An 18,069-nucleotide genomic window follows, 5' to 3' on the forward strand; every position below is an offset into this window, starting at 1 on the left:
CTTATCCAAGGAAAACAAAAACACTAACTCCAAAAGATAAATGCAACTCTGGGCTTACTGCACAGGATTTACAATAGCCAAGTTAGTGTCCACTGAAGGATGAATGGATAAAAAAAATGTGGTCTACTGTCTCCAAGGCAAAGGAAACAAAAGTGAAAAGGAACTTTTGGGACTTCATCAAGATAAAAAGCTTCTGCACAGCAAAGGAAACAACAAAACTAAGAGGCAACCCACAGAATGGGAGAAGATATTTGTAAATAGCACCACAGACAAAGGGCTGATATCCAAGATCTATAAAGAACTCATCAAACTCAACACCCAAAAAAACAGGTAATCAAAAAATGGGCAGAAACCATGAACAGACACTTCTCCAAAGAAGACATACAAATGGCTAGCAGACACATGAAAAAATGTTCATCATAAGCCATCAGGGAGATTAAAATCAAAACCACATTGAGATACCACCTTACACCAGTTAGAATGGCGAAAATTAACAAGGCAGGAAACAAGTGTTGGAGAGGATGTGGAGAAAGGGGAACCCTCTTAAACTGTTGGTGGGAATGCAAGTTGGTACAGCCACTTTGAAAAACAGTGTGGGGATTCCGTAAGAAATTAAAAATAGAGCTATCCTATGACCCTGCAATTGCACTACTGGGTATTTACCCCAGAGATACAGATGTAGTGAAAAGAAGGGCCATCTGTACCCCAATGTTCATAGCAGCAATGGCCACAGTTGCCAAACTGTGGAAAGAACCAAGATGCCCTTCAACAGATGAATGGATACAGATGTGGTCCATACATACAATGGAATATTACTCAGCCATCAGAAAGGATGAATACCCAACTTTTGTATTAACATGGGTGGGACTAGAGGAGATGAGGCTGAGTGAAATAAGTCAAGCAGAGAAAGTCAATTATCATATGGTTTCGCTTACTTGTGGAACATAAAGAATAACATGGAGGACATTAGGAGAAGGAAAGGAAAAGTGAATTGGGGGAAATCAGAGGAGAAGAACCATGAGAGACTGTGGGCTCTGAGAAAGAAACTGAGGGTTTTAGAGAGGAGGGGGAGCGGGTGGATGGGTGAGCCTGGTGGTGGGTATTAAGGAGGGCATGCACGGACCGCATGGAGCACTGGGTATGGTGCATAAACAGTGTATCTTGGAACACTGAAAAAATAAAATTAAAAAGAAAGAAAGAAAGAAAATGTGGTCTATAGATACAATGGAATACTACTTTACCATGAATAAAGAAGGAATGCAGCCTTGCAACAACATGGATGGTCCCTGAGGGCACAATGTGCAACGAAATACATGATCTCATTTATATTCAAAATCTAAAACAAAAATGAAAACACATAAAACAAGCTTGTAGATGCAGAGAACAGATTGGTGGTTACCAGAGGCAGGGGAAGGGGGTGGGAGAAATGGGTAAAGAAGATCAAAATGTACAAACTTCCAGGTATAAAATAACTAAATCCTGGGGTTGTAACAAACAGCATGGTGACTATAGTTAATAACACTGTATTGTACATATGAAAGTTGCTAAGAGAGTAAATCTTTCAAGTTCTCATCATAAGAAAAAAAATTTTTAAACTATGTATGGTGATGGTTGTTCACCAGACTTACTGTGGTGATCAATTTGCAATATATGCAAGAATTGGATCATTACGCATGATGCCTGAGAGTTTTTTTTTTTTAAAGATTTTATTTATTTATTTGACAGACAGAGATCACAAGTAGACAGAGAGGCAGGCAGAGAGAGAAGGGGGAAAGCAGGCTCCCTGTGAGCAGAGAGGCTGACGCGGGACTCGATCCCAGGACCCTGGGATCATGACCTGAGCTGAAAGCAGAGGCTTAACCCACTGAGCCACCCAGGTGCCCCGATGCCTGAGAGTTTTATCTGAATTAAAAAAGTCTGTCTATCTATCTATCTATCTATCTATCTATCTATCTACCTATCAGAGACAGAGAGAGAGAGAGCAGGAGAACACAAGCAGGGGGAGTGGCTGGCGGAGGGAGAAGCAGGCTCCCTGCTGAACAAGGAACCTGATGTGGGGACTTGATCCCAGGACCCTGGGATCATGACCTGAGCTGAAGGCAGAAGCTTAACTGACTGAGCCAACCAGGTATCCCTAAAAATTTTTTTTAAATAAAAATAAAATCCTAGAAACAGAATGGCAAATTTGCATGTGAAAACTGATATCCCTCAACTTGGAAGTATGGTAACTGAACGTAAGATCGTAGAAGTGTGTTATATAACACAGGTGTGTTTTGTGTGATAGTGTGTGTTATATAATACAGAATATATAACACATTATAATATCTGGAGTGATTAGGTCAAATGTAATTAAGAGCAGGAAAGCTGCTGGCTCAGAGAAAGAAAGGAAATGGACACAAAGGTGGACTGATATGAGAACAAGACAGGAAAGACCTTAGTAGCCCCATCCATTATATTTCCACACTAACTACTGTTATTGAGCTACACCCTGTTTCTCCACAGCACAGACCTCCCTCTAGCAGTACACAGTCATTTCATGAGTTTCTATTATGAAAAGTGACTGCTGCACCAGACACGGATTTCCCAGAGAGCAGAAATGTCTCGTTTGCTCAGCACTGTTTCCCTAGACCCAGCTCCATGGCAGAGAGGCTGAGCACGCAGGCTTCTTATTTCATTGCTTTGGGACTCAGTTTCCTCATCTCTGAAATGCCACGAGGAGCTCCTATTCACAGGGTTTGCCAGTGCACAGAAAGCACCAAGCACCGTGCCTGAGACTTAGGAGAGCTTCATAATGGCAGGGGTTGGTGACAGTGTCCAACAAGTGACTGCATTTCATCAAAAAGAATTAGGACTTCCCTGAAAAGCAGCAGAACTTTCCCGGACTGGGAAAGTAAGATGGGCCAAGGGCATCTTGCTGGGAAACACTAACTCAAGAATTCCCTGGGTTCTATGTTGTCAAACTTCTCGCTGCAGTATTGGATCAGGTGACAGGGAAATGGAATCCCAGTAAGGGACCTGGCACAGGTGGGGCAGGTAGTTTTTTTTTTTTTTAAGATTTTATTTATTTATTTGACAGAGAGAGATCTCGAGTAGGCAGAGAGGCAGGCAGAGAGACAGAGGAGAGGAAGCAGACTCCCCGCTGAGCAGAAAGCCCGACGTGGGGCTCGATCCCAGGACCATGAGATCATGACCTGAGCCGAAGGCAGAGGCTCAACCCACTGAGCCACCCAGGTGCCCCTTAGTTTTAAAATCTGTTCACATTCTTTCATTTATAGAGGCTAATTGTAAAGAGAAATGATGGTAAGATACAATATATATATGCATAAGTAAGGGCAGTGAATAAAGGGAATTCTTTTCACGGGAACAGTTACGATTATAGGTTACATTACATGTGTAATATGAAGATTTTACAAGGTGATAAAAGGAAAAGAAAGACATGTCTATGAAATTTATGTCCTTAAGCAGCCCATGCAGTGAACCGGAAATGAAGGGTTGGACCCTTTGGCAGCAGGAGTTTTATAAATGGGAGCGCTAATGAAAATGTCATTCTGAAAGATTTCCAGAAGTTGTGAATGGGGAAACTGTTTATGTGAAGGGACTGAAAATGCTCTGCACTGTTCAGATTGTATTCTGGGCGTCTGAGGCTGCAATTAACCAAAGCAGACTGCTTCTCTAGTGGGGCTCAGCTCCAGAGATTTATGTAAGGGCACTCTGAATGTAGAGGTAGGAGTTAAGGGGTGCCTGGATGGCTCAGTCATGATCCCAGGGAGCCCTGCATCCGTCTCTCTGCTTAGCATGGAGTCTGCGTCTGCCTCTCCCTCTGTCTGCCGCTCTGCCTACTTGTGCTCTCTCTCTGTCTCTGTCAAATAAATAAATAAAATCTTTGAATATATATATTTAAGAAAAAAAAAAAAAGTACGAGTTAACTGAATATGAGGGATTCCTCGCCTTCTGCATGAGCCAAAGACAGTCTGTCTAGGAGAACAGCTGAAAAAGCCAAATCTGCTGGTGGCTTGCAGATCTGTGGCCTCAGCCTGGGACCTGGTCAAAGGGGCCGAGTGGGCTGTGCCTCCACCATCAAACTTGATTCTTCTCCGTGACACGGATCCTCAGCCCTGCTACTATCCAGTGCAGCCTCACTCTGTCACCTCTCCAATCATCTCCAGTGGGATGAGAGGACACTGAGAAAAACTGGAAATGTGAAAGGCTGAACAGCATGATCACACGGGATTTCAGAATTCATGGTTGTGCCTATTTTGTTATAGACTGTGGTCAAAGCACTTGTACACTTATTAGAATCACTAAGGAAATAAAGCCTGTGTCTGTTTGTACGTTCATATAGCTGTACCTGCTTGGAGTTACTAAACAGAGTGAAGCTGGATAAAATAGATGTTAAAATCAGCAAAACCCAGCTTCTTTAGAGGTAAGGCTGCTCGGTATCCCATACTGATTCTGATAGCCATGTAATTTTAACTTCTTGTCTGATAAAATGAAAATCTAGAAATTGTTCATGTAAATGTTCTTTATTTAAATAGTAGGCTTTCAGATTTTATCTTAATTTCCAATTGACACATAATCAGCAGTAGTCTGAGGCACTCCAGCTTTTAGTTTCTGTTTAAGTTTTTAACTACCTATAAAAAAACATTTTAGAAGATAGTAAAGGGATGTTCAAATTCCTTTTTTAATGAGAAATCTTTTGGTAACGTGAATGATTTTACTCTCTAAATTTTTTCCCAAGAGGTTTATGTATTAATGTTCAGCATTTTGTTTAGTAATGTGAATTTTATGGGAAAAAATTTTTTAAAAAAATTTCTACTCATAGGCAGCCTGGTATATTTTACTGGCAAGTTCTACCCAGTAGTTATATACTAATAGATAATTATAAATGTCCCAATAAAATACTATTCTGTTTATCATAATCCTAAATCTAACAGGCTTTTAGTAATGGAATCAATTATTATCGAATAAGTCTGGAAGACATATGAAGAACTGCACAAAAACATTCATACGTAGATATTACCTATGTAAGTCAGTAAAAATGAAGGGTCAGTTAATGATAAACATGTGAAGAAGCAGAACACTTTGCAAACATAATGAAATTCGTAAGCTGATAGGAGAACCACTCTCTTATCACATGGCTGCTGCCGAATCAAACTGGGCATAAGAAGGAATAATTAACACTGGACTGTTGTATCATGGCCCCTGAAAGTGAAAATGACACCGTGCCCTTGGGACGAAGTTGAGCTTTCAAAGATGTAAATATTTCTACCTGGTGCCAGTTGGCAATCCCAGGAGCAAATAAAGCTTTAAAGACTGCTAGCCATATACTTAATTCTTTCCCAAGGCTTGAGATGGTGATACTCTTGAAAGTAGTAAAGAAATCCCTGGAACGTTTGCTTAAATGCAGGGTCTCTGATCTTGGCTCCACAGACTTAAATTATTTGGCTCTGGGCTGAAGCTCAATACAGATGAGTGGGTTGTAGAACACGGACTATTCGACACTCACAGGGGGGTCCCACACCCAGGACTAGACACTGGGCACATGAGATCAAAGCAGGGTGAGATCACTTAATAAATCACCCCAACATATATTTATTTGCTCATTCAAAGAAGTCAAAACACCTCCTGGATTGAAGACCCACTTAATCAATTCATCTAACCATGAAAAGAACTGGAAACAAAAATAATGTGGATGTTAGCCAGCAGAAGACAAGACCAAAACATCAGATAACCGATACAGAGGTAAGCCTGCAATTATTCTGTGAAGCCAGTGACAAAGCAGAGCCATCATGAAATCAAGCAACATAAAAAGGCCAGCAAAAGTTAGCCATCCCTGATGAAAGAGTCCCAGTGGACTGGAAGCCACTGGGCCTAATCCTCGAGCCAGCACCTCACTTACCAAATGCATCCACCATGAAAAGTCAGTGTGTGCTAATTTACCAGACTAGACTGTAAGACATCTGTGTGGTGTACAAATGTTTAAATCCAATGCTTTACTGAACATTATTTGTATTATGCTCATTTCTGAATTATAGGTGATTGTCTTTTCTGCCTGTATATATATTTATATGTATTTATAAACATATTTATATTTATAATGTAAATATTGATATAAATATATGTATAAATATACCAACCAAATATAAATAATGTTGACTTACACATGATAGCAGTTATTTCCTTCAATTCTTAACTTACACTTGTAAAGCAGATTTTGAAAAATTCTTGATTCTGGGGTCCAAAGCATGATCAAATAGCTAAGTTGATAGTCTACTGGGAGAGAACTTCTTGGCCGGGCTTTTGTCACTGAGGTTCCTAAATTCCGCCCACCATCAGAAACACCATTCTGATCTACTCAGTGAGTATCTCTGTGGACTGGGGTCAAGATGTGTATTTAAAAAAATACCTGGGGGTGCCTGGGTGTCTCAGTGGGTTAAGCCTCTGCCTTCAGCTCAGGTCATGATCTCAGGGTCCTGGGATCAAGGCCCACATCGGGCTCTCTGCTCAGCAGGGAGTCTGCTTCCCCCCCCCCTCTCTCTGCCTCTCTGCCTACTTGTGATCACTCTGAGTCAAATAAATAAAATCTTTAAAAAATAAAAAAATAAATGAAACAAACAAACCAGAGTGGGGGCACCCAGATGGCTGTCAGTAGTCAGTTAAGCATCTGACTTGATGTTGGCTCAGGTAATGATCTCAGGATTGAGAGACGGAGCCCTGTGTCAGGCTCCAACTTGGGGTAGAGCCTGGTTAAGATTGTGTTTCTCCCTCTCCCTCCCCAGTCAATCAATCAATCATCAGTCAAACAAACAAACTTGGGTGATTCAAATGCAAAAAGTTGAAGACCACCAATAGGATAATTGTGACAACAGGCTAGACTATAAAATCAGGTTTATAAACTTGTCTAACTCTAGATTATAGGATTCTGGGACTCTGAACAATTTACTAAATCACAGAACAAAATACACTAGGAAACTATAGACCAATACCTTTTAGGAGCATTGACAAAAATTCTTAACAAAATGCTTGCAAACTGAATACAAGATTTAATATGAATTATTCATGGTAGCCAAGTAGGATTTAGTCCAGGAACACAAGGTTGTTTTAACACCAAAAAACTGAATATAACAAATATAATTTAGAATAAAGGACAAAAACATATAATTCTGTCAAGACATTTAGAAAAAGCCATCAACAATACCTAACATCCATTCATAACAAAACTTTCAACAAACTCAGAATAGAAGAATCAGATCTTAGAGTGGGAAAGTACTTCAGAATAAACACAAGACAGTGCTTCCAGAGTAGTAACAATGTTTCAACAGACTTTTAAAAACTATTTCTTCCTATCCTAAAATATAAACACTAAAAATAAAATATGTAAATAAAATAGAAAATTAAAAATAAACTTTATTAATACTAAAATGTAAGAGACATAAGGAGTAGATAACTTTTGTAATTGTCCCAATTCTTCCAAATTTGTTAGGGAGACTGCACTTCATGAAATTCATTGTCTGGATTCATAATACCACTTAGGTATTTTTTCCATGGCCTTATATATTTCCATACTTCTGGCATTCAGATGTCAGAATAGAGAAACTGGTAAGCATATAATTACCTAGTAGAGAGCAGAATGTCTAGACTACAGCAAAAGAGCGCCATCTTCTCCCTATTCCTAAAAATCTCCATATGCCACAGCCCCTTCATTTGCTACCCACACTCAGTCTTCCCCCCTCCATTATCCCTCCATACCACCCACTCTCCATAAGACCACAGCTGCCTAGAAGAGGAAGGAGACAAGTAATAGGGTCTTTACAGGACACCCACGCAAGTGGCTTAGCTTCTCCAGGCACGTCCTCCTTTTGCAAGAGCACCAACCAGTAGACTGCGACCTACCAGCAGATCTTATCATCCTGATGTATAAAGCTACGACTCTAGCTCTCACGGTCCTTCCCTAACACCCATTGTGAACTTCATTTTCAACATTTCCTGTGGGGGAAGAGGGACTTCTACTCCCATTCCTTGGTAATCCCAAGACTTCAGGAAAATGAAAATAAAAAGCAGCAGCTCTCCCTCCTCCAAATTTCAAAATCATTACCACTTCCACCTTGGAGAACTGCTGCCAAGAGAAGAGACATTACACTGAAGAATTACTCTGAGGAAACTCAGGAAAATATAAGGAAATATTGGTGAATCTTGAGTAAGGGAAGACAAATAGCCTTGCTCATTGCTCATTCCTTGACTCATCTACATTGGTAACTATGGCTGCTTCTGTACCTCAATGTTGGAATTGAGTCGTTGCGACAGAAACTATATGGCCCACAAACCTGAAATATTTACCCTCTGGCCCTTTAAAGAAAATGTTTGCTGACACCTGGTCTTGATAATCAGGAGAAAGGAGTTATTTATGTTATTGGGGGCTATCAAACTATATCCTAGAAGTTTCTCACATGAAGAAACAATGATAAGTTGCCCACCCGGAAACAGGGAGTCAGTTTGTACCTCAGTTCCGATGAACGTGGGACGAATATACAGACTAGCAGATGTTGAATAGGGGACCCATTCTTGATCCAATTTCACAAGCTCTTTAATACACTCTAAAAGCTCTTCCTTGTCAAATACCTGAAGGAATGGAAAACATAATGAAGAGTGAGATTATCCTACATTGTAGTTATAAGAAATGATCCTCATGAAAGCTTTAGAATGTTTAAAAAAAAAAAAAAAGAAGTAATAATAAAACCAATTTTTTTCCTGATTTTTTTCTCCAAAATTGTGATGGGATGATGGATTATCTTCATGGAGGAGATAAAATAGTGGATCTCTATCTCTTACCATAGCAAATATCAATTATAGTTGGATTATACATTTAAATGTGATAAAACATTAAGACTTTTATAAAGTAAAAATCAAAAAATACCTCTGTCACCTTAAGGTAAAAAAGAGTTTTGCTTTTTTTTTTCTTTAAGATTTATGTATTTAGGGGTGCCTGGGTGGCTCAGAGGGTTAAGCCTCTGCCTTTAGCTCAGGTCATGAGCTCAGGGTCCTGGGATCGAGCCCTGCATCAGGCTCTCTGTTCAGTGGGAAGCCTGCTTCTCCCTCTCTCTCTGCCTGCATCTCTGTCTACTTGTGATCTGTCAGATAAATAAATAAATACAATCTTTAAAAAAAAAATTATTTATTTAGGGACGCCTGAGTGGCTCAGTGGGTTAAGCTTCTGCCTTCGGCTCAGGTCATGATCTCAGGGTCCTGGGATCAAGCCCCACATCGGGCTCTCCGCTTGGCAGTGAGCCCGCTTCCCCCTACCCCTGCGCCTACTTGCGATCTCTCTGTCAAATGGATAAATAAAATCTTAAGGAAAAAAAAAAGATTTATTTATTTATTTGAAATAGCACAGCACGCACTAGAGTGGCAGGGTGGGGCAGAGAGAGAGGGAGTCCTTAAGCAGACTCTGTGCTAAGAAGCAACAAATTGGGTGAAGTTACTCATAACCCATAACTAACCAAGTATCATAAGTTGAATCTGTTAAGATATTCTGAAAATGAGTAAGAAAGACACAGATAACCCAAGAGAAAAATGGGCAAAGGCAAAGAGTTTATTTCTAAGGAGGAAAATGTTTTCATATATTAGATGGGTGACAGTTTATAAAATAAGTTAGTTTCTACTCACTTAACAGGGCAAAGAAACATACTTTCAGAGATGTAGGTCATGGGTTATCCAGGGTTGAAATGACTCAGAAATACATATCTAAGTAGAACTCATGACATTAAGAACTGCCTACTTAAATGAGAACTTAGAACAGCAATCGCAGCTTAAGGATATAGAATTCAGGATTGCCAATCATACAGGACATATCGTCACTCTAAGTCACTGAAGATTCAGTGACAACAGAACTTGACTAGGAATTAAAAAATCTTGCACCCAATTTCTTGCCCTGTCCCTTTACTCTGTGACTTTAGGCCAATCATTTAAGCTCTTGAGGCTTGAGTTTTCTTCTAGGTACAAAGGTGCTACTAAAACGCACAACACATACTTTTTTTTTTTTTTTTTTAAACACATACCTTCTGGAGGGTTACTGTTATGATTAAACAGAGAAGGAATGTAAAACCATATAACACAGTTTATGGCAGAGCTGAGGTCCAACAGATATTAATTCCCTTTCTTTCTGCCCCCGCTTTAAAGTATTTCCTGGTAATTTGTCTGTAGTGGCACAAGAGTGAAACTAGTCCAAAGAATGTACCTTCATTTCCCTTCTGGCATTATATTATAGCCCCTGAAGGAGGTGAGTGAAGCATAGGTTACAAAAATAGGGAGGAGAAGGAAGATCCTGGCTAAAATGGAGTAGTTACTTGGGCTTCTTCAAAGCACAGCTTGGGCTGGGCTCCTGAAAGTTAGGTATGCAAAATTTGCAAAAGAAGAAAAAGACTCCTACAGTTCAGAAAGGCAACCTGGTCACATATCAGGGAAGGGCAGTAATTGATGACACCTCTTACCTAGATGTGAGCCATAGGATCTAAATCCAACCCACCATATAATGAATTCTGCTGTTTAACGATGTTATAGATAGTCACCAATGGCCATAACAATCCATTTTGATATCATTTTCTTAATAAAAAAGAAAGCTTGGGCTAAAATATCAAAATAATTAAATCACTGCAAACTTGCTAGTGTCCCAAGCAATTGGGCAAAAATACTCCTAAAATACCTGTGTGGCACACCCTATTTCCCATTTCACATATTATAATTTCATAGGATCCTCATATTTATTTTAGTTTGAGGTATATTTTTCTTCCAACCCCCCATGAACATTTATGAAGAAACAGATCGTGGAACTGCCAAGTGGTATTAGTTATCCCCTTGTATTTTTACCTCATTCATTACAAAGTAGATGAGACGTACCTTAAGAGTTCTCATGGTTTGTACTGAATATTGATCTAACTATAATTGAACCTTGAACAACATGGATCTGAACTGCATAGGTCCATTTGCATGTGGATTTTTTTTTTAATATATAGTTTCTATAAACGAATTTTCTCTCCCATGTGATTTCCTTAATCACACTTCCTTTTCTACAGCTTACTTTGTTACAAGAATCAAGTCTACAATACGTATAACATATAAAATATGTGTTAATCAACTGTGTATGTTTTGGAAAGGCTTCCTAGTCAACAGTAGGCACTTGGTTAAGTTTTGGAGGGATTTTGCTCAAGGGTCAACTGTATTCAGAAAGGATTTGTTTTGTGGTAAAATCACAGTGACTCATCACATCTGGAGAAACACAAAAGAAACTCCTAAATTTACGTACCGGCAGAGTGGCCCTCACAGCAGATCGGTGCATTCTATCTATGTTGAGGTCTGGCCGAAAGAGTCGAATTTTATTATCTACTCCTCGAAATGCCTTCAGTCCTTCAAACAACTAAAGATAATAGGAGAAATAAATCTTAGGGGATAACAAAATGAAAACAATCTCTGTGTTCAAAAGACTGGCTTTCTGGGGCACCTGGGTGGCTCAGTGGGTTAAAGCCTCTGCCTTTGGCTCAGGTCGTGATCCCTGGGTCCTGGAATCGAGCCCTGCATCGGGCTCTCTGCTCAGCAAGGAGGTTGCTTCCTCCAATCTCTCTCTCTCTGCCTGCCTCTCTGCCTACTTGTGATCTCTGTCTGTCAAATTAAAAAAAAAAAAAAAAAAAAAGACTGGCTTTTCTATGGGCACTCATCTTCTTCATCATGCCAAGCTCTCGACGTTGACCAAAGATTTCTAAATCTAGACAAGACAACAGTTGACAGGCTGGTTATTGGAACTGGACTAAAAACAAACTCTTTTCGTACCAAAATCTGATAGGAATTCAAAGTTACCCTTTCCTTTGCAGGAGCCATACTGCCAAATAACACCTCCATGGAGGTGGGGAGAACACGTCACCAATCACACAACGTGGGCTAACTGCCCAGTTAATGAACATGGACGCAAAGAACCCACTCTTGCCGCCCTAAACACATGTGCCTCCTTTCATTTAATCTGGCTCATTCAAACTCTGGATTGTAGGTAATCTAGATGTGACCTGGGCTGGTTTAGTCCCCCAAATCACGGAAGCCCAGCAACTCAAGGCCATCCCATGGTAGGGGCGGGGCACTTTCTCAAAATGCCAAGGCCAGAAGAACCACTGGGCAGAGATGTTAAAAAGACTCTGAAGTAGCTGCATATGAATAAACACAGAGAAAATAGAAAAATCAATAATTTTAGTGGGAAATCTTAGCACCGGTTCTTTAGATAACTGATAGAACAAACAGGCTGAAACTTGGCAAAGATACGGCTAATGTGAACAACAGGAACAACAAACTAAGCTAGTGGACAGAGAGAACCCTGCACATAGCACCTGCAAAATGCATGCTCTTTTCACACATTTTCCAACCAGAAACCAGAAATCAGGATTGGAAATAGGATGACAAAATGTCAACATTTTGTAAAGGAAGAAACTCATCACTAAATAAAGCATGAGTCAAAGAAGAAAAATAATGGAATTTAGAAAATTTATTGAACTGAAGGACAGCTGGGCCCTTAGAAGCTTATAGTCTTAAAGCTCAGCTCACGTGATAAAAGAAATCTAAATCATATAGCACAATTTCAAAGCACTAGATTAGATTTAAGGGCAAATATTTAACTTATTAAATGGAACAGGGGTAAAGCTTCAGTTAAAAGAGAAGGTTGTCAGATTTTGGACTCAGTTGAGAACATCTGAAACATACCTGAAGCAAAAAGACATAGCTAGCAAAATGTCATACAAATTCTTTCTAAAGTAAAGCTGGTGAGGTTATATTGTTAGTAAATATAAAACAAAATTAAATTTTATTTAATTTTAAGAAAATTAATAAATTTTATTTTATTTTTTAAATTTTTATTTATTTATTTGACAGAGATCACAAGTAGGCAGAGAGGCAGGCAGAGAGAGAGGAGGAAGCAGGCTCCCTGCTGAGCAGAGAGCCCGATGTGGGGCTCGATCCCAGGACCCTAAGACCACGACCTGAGCTGAAGGCAGAGGCTTAACCCACTGAACTGCCCAGGCTCCCCAAAATTAATAAATTTTAATTAGTAAATATAAAACAAAATCAGTAGATACAAAATTAGTTTTAAATTAAATTTTACCAGAGGTTAAAGAAAGTGACTTCATAGGGTTCTAATTGCTTCATTTACTTCACTTTAATTTTAAAATTGTAGGCACCTGATGTGGGTTCAAGTATATGTAAAAATTATATGATACTCTCATTAAGCAGCACAGATGCAAAATATACTAAGGGATAACACAGCATGACAACGTTGGACTTATCTCAGGAACAGAGGTTGATTTAACATTTAGAAAAATCAATTAATGAGATTCATTATATTCATAGCCTTGATGAAGAAAAAAGCAATATGATCATCTCATTAGATGTGGTAAATGCAACTGATAAAACTGAACATTCTTTTGAGATTTTTTTTTTCTAAGTTTCCCAGATAACTAAGAAGGACCCTTTGGTAAGTGATAAAGAATATCTACAATGAACTTGCAGCAAATATTGTGCTTAATGATAAAATTTAAAGCCTTCCTTTTCAGAGTGGGAACATCACAAATTGCTTGCTGTGACTACTTTAATTCAATACTATACAAGCGTAATAAGGCAAATATATCAAATAAATAATCATGTAAAAAGCATTGGTTTGAAAAGAAAAAAAAAACTGTCACAGATTATGAAACATAGATAAGATTAAATATGTAGAAAATCCAGAAAAACCAACATCCTCCTTTGAAATTATTTAGTTAGGCAAGGTAACCAAATGCAAAATTATGTTCCTATGTAACAGAAAATAAAAACACTATTTATGATAGACTTAAGAGAGGACTATTTGGGGGTGGGGAGGGCCTAAAAGAAGAGAAGATCCATAAGGACAACATAAAACTTTATCAAGTCATTAGAGGCCTAACTAAATGTAGAAAGCTACTGCACACTCATGGATCCAAAGACTCAATATCATAAAGATACTGATTCTCCCAAACTGATTTATATACTCAATGTAATCCAAATGAAAATCAGGTCAGGGCATTTTATTTTCTTTGAACAAACTAAATTACAAAAGTTGACTGACTTGATAAACTGAGTTTAAGAGTGATATGGAAAAGCAAATGGCTGAGAAGATACAAAGCACTCCTGAAAGGGAAAACAGGACTTGTCCTAGGCGGACATCAAGACTCAATGAACTGGAAATTAAGACAGTGTGATATTTGTGCAGATGGACAAGTAAAACCACAGAACAGAAGAGAGATCCAGATAGACAATGCAATGAAAATGGAGATCCAGAAGCAGACCCAAATGTGATAGAGGAGGCAGGGAAAAAAGGAGAGAAAAAAGAGCAGTACTTTAAAAAAAAAAAAAAAAAAAAGATTTATTTATTTATGTGTGGGAGCAGGGAGAGAGGGAGAGGGAGACAGAATCCCAATCTGCACTGAGCATGGAACCCGACACCGTCCTTGATCTTACGACGCTCAGATCACCCATCTGAGCCGAAACCAAGAGTCGGTCCCTTAACCGTCTATACCAGCCAGGTGCCCCAAAGAACAGTCCCTTTTAAATGGTGCTATTCAGCAGGGTATCCACTGGGAGAAAAAACCAAATTGGACCCCTACTTACATAAAAACCAGCTTCTAGGAGTAAAGACCCTCCTGTGAAAGACAAAATCAATAACAGAGAAAGATGCCATTATGATCTGAAGGTAGGAAAAGAATCTTTAGACAAGATCCCCAAACTACCAAATATAAAGCAAGGATTTATAAATTCCACTTAAGATTTAAATATACTTCTTGTCATCAAAAAATTACAAAAAGAGTAAGAGACCTTAGAAGAAGATACCTAAAATACTCAAAGTACTTCCACAAATCAAAAAGACAATAGAAAAGTGAGCAAAAGACCTGAACAGGCACTCTAAATAGGAGATATCCAATTGCTCAGTAACCCTATGAAAAGGTGTTCAACCTCTTAGAGTACTGGAAATTAATATCACAATAATGAGATGCCATTACACGAAAGTAGCTAAAATTTTAAAATTGATTATATTAGGAGTTGGCCAGGTTTTGGAACAATAAAAATGCTTATTCATGGCTTGTGGGTATAAAATGGTTAAAACCACTACAGAAAATAGTTTCCCTTTTCTTGTAAAATTAAAGATACATCTGATGACTGGCAGTGCTATTCCTCAGTATATCCTTAACCAGTATTTGTCAAATCTTTTGGCATCAGGATGTCTTTAAACTTTTAAAAATTATTATCACTTCTCTGCCTTTTGGCTAAGATCAAGTACAAACTTTTAAAACTTATAAAGACCCCCAAAAGCTTTTTATGTGCTGTTATTCTATAATTACCATATTAGAAATTAGAAGTGAACTATTAAATTTAACAGGTAATAAACCATGACATGTTAACATATTTTAATGAAGACTACCTATATTTTCCAAAAAGATTATTGTTAAGTGTGACAGTTTTTCATTATTACAAATCTTTCATGGGTGACTTAATGAAAGACAACTGGATTCTTTTTTTTTTTTTTTTTAAAGATTTTATTTAGTTATTTGACAGACAGAGATCACAAGTAGGCAGAGAGGCAGGCAGAGAGAGAGAGGAAGGGAAGCAGGCACCCCGCTGAGCAGAGAGCCCGATGTTGGGCTCGATCCCAGGACCCTGAGACCATGACCTGAGCCGAAGGCAGAGGCTTAACCCACTGAGCCACCCAGGCACCCCAGACAACTGGATTCTTATAACCTGCTTTTGCTCTTGCAGTATATTGTTTTGGTTGAAGTACACAAAGAAAATCCCCAAATCACACAGATGCGTGGTTGAGAAAGGGAGAAGTATTTTTGATAGCCTTTTCAGGTAACTGTCGCTGCTGTTCTCTGATCCTACTTCAAAAGTTGACAAGTGGTGCGACTGGGTGGCTCAGTGGGTTAAGCCTCTGCCTTCGGCTCAGGTCATGATCCTAGGGTCCTGGGATCGAGCCCCGCATCGGGCTCTCTGCTCGGCGGGGAGCCTGCTTCCCTCTACCTCCTCTCTGCCTACTTGTGATCTCTCTCTCTCTGTCAAATAAATAAATAAAATATTAAAAAAAAAAAGATTAAAAAAAAAAAGTTGACAAGTGGTGGTTCCTTGAAGATTAGTTGCAGTGAGGAATTTGAAGCCCTATCAATGAAGTTTTTATACCCTGTTAATTTATTAAAATAGTGTATCAGAGTTCAACAAAAGAAGCAGAACAGGAGATACCTATGTTATTACCAGATTTGTTGTAAGAAATTGGGCAATGCGAATGTGGTGGCTGGCTAAGCAAGTCCGAAATCTGTAAGAAAGGCCATCGGGGACAGAAGATGACAAACAGGCTGGGACCTGCAGGCATGAGTGGCAGCTGACCCACCAGCGGCAATCAGAAAGGGAGAGACAGAGGAAAAGAAAGCTGGGTCTAGCTATGTGTCCTCAGGTTCACCCAGGATAATTTCCCTTTTGAGTAATTTTAAGTCAACTGATTAGGGACTTCAATCACATCTACAAAATTCCTTCACCACCGCACCTAGATCAGTACTTGACTGAATACTTAGAAGAAGGTTATGTGTATGCCATGAAATGGTCATGCCTCCCTCTATCCTCCAACACTCAAAGGAATGTCTTGTCGGTATTCTAACTAAAAAGAGACTAAAAGTCAGATTCTGGGGGTTGCAGTTCAGACTAGCCAAACTGACACATCAGAAGCCATCACAGTCTGTCTTGCATTCTGAATGGATCTTAACTCATGCATAAATTTGTAATGTCACACAATGGTTATTTGGAAAATGTTGGTTCAAGTTATGGAGATCTTCCAAAGGTTAACACCTTTTCCATAAAACATATTTTAAAAAATCTGTTAATATTACCACTAACATCATCCAAAAATTCTTTAGTAGTGGAAAGGCTCAAGCTAGTGGTGGTGGATACAAATTTTCCAAAATCCTAATTTTTACTTGAAAGCTAGAATTTGAAGGGCACCTGGGTGGCTCAGTGGGTTGGGCCTCTGCCTTTGGCTCAGGTCATGGTCTCGGGGTCCTGGGATCAAGCCCCGCATCAGGCTCTCTGCTTGGTGGGGAGCTGGCTTCCCCCCCTCTCTCTGCCTGCATACTTGTGATCTCTGTCTGTCAAATAAATAAATGAAATCTTAAAAAAAAAAAAAAAAAAGCAAGCTAGAATTTGATCAATGGCAACAAATACAGTCCTCTGTTTTGCTTGAAGTTGCAGACTCATTTTGTTCATTTTCAAGAAGACACCTGCAAATGCCCAAGTCTGAATAACTATACTTTGTCCTTTCAAGTAAACTGGTTCTGGGTGAAAAAAGGAGCCGATTCCGCTCACAACATGAGCGTGCACGGCACACACACATACGTGTGGATCACACAACTACTATTCCTTGAGGTAACTGTAGTATTTAAGGATGTAGAAGTGCTTGAGGCAAAGATGCTATTGCATCACACAGATTAAAATGCCATTTACTCAAAATTTAATAAAATAATTATTACCACTTCACCAAGAACATTCTTCAGCAAAGCTGACATTATACATTCACACTTGGTAGTAAAGAGTAAAATGGTTAACTAGCAGAAGCTGGTGTCAGTCTTACTGTAAATGTCAACACACAATGAAAAAGAAAAACACAGTCTTGGTATTAATGTGAAGTGTTTTAACTTTGGCAACCCCTTGAAAGGGGGCCTAGGGGGCCTGTGAACCACACTTTGAGAACGGCTTAAAGAAACTTGCAAACAAGTACACCAGCATACTATATATAGGGATGTTCGTACAAAAAAAACGCCCAAATGTCCATCAAAAATAGACTGAATAGGGGCGCCTGGGTGGCTCAGTGGGTTAAGCCTCTGCCTTCTGCTCAGGTCATGATCTCAGGGTCCTGGGATCGAGCCCTGCATTGGGCTCTCTGCTCAGCAGGGAGCCTGCTTCCCCCCTCTGTCTGCCTGCCTCTGTGCCTACTTGTGATCTCTCTCTCTGTGTCAAATAAATGGATAAAATCTTAAAAAAAAAAAATAG

The 18,069-nt window shown here is 39.2% G+C and overlaps 1 protein-coding gene across 6 annotated transcripts in view; it reads right to left on the reverse strand.

Annotated features, from left to right (window-relative positions):
* The window catches only part of LOC111159981 (branched chain amino acid transaminase 1), a 106,635-nt gene that overhangs the window by 38,692 nt on the left and 49,874 nt on the right, over window positions 1-18,069 (reverse strand). For 5 of the 6 annotated variants that reach the window (XM_022522712.1, XM_022522709.1, XM_022522708.1 and 2 more), the window contains 2 exons: window positions 11,300-11,410; window positions 8,500-8,619 (listed from right to left, as the gene is read on the reverse strand). In XM_022522712.1, the coding sequence (XP_022378420.1) occupies window positions 8,500-8,619; window positions 11,300-11,410 (231 nt within the window). The remainder of the gene's footprint in view (window positions 1-8,499; window positions 8,620-11,299; window positions 11,411-18,069) is intronic. The other variant, XM_022522713.1, reaches the window with a different exon arrangement.

This window comes from Enhydra lutris, unplaced genomic scaffold (assembly GCF_002288905.1).
Source record: "Enhydra lutris kenyoni isolate GAN:26980312 unplaced genomic scaffold, ASM228890v2 scaffoldscaffold72, whole genome shotgun sequence".
NCBI classification, from domain to species: domain Eukaryota; kingdom Metazoa; phylum Chordata; class Mammalia; order Carnivora; family Mustelidae; genus Enhydra; species Enhydra lutris.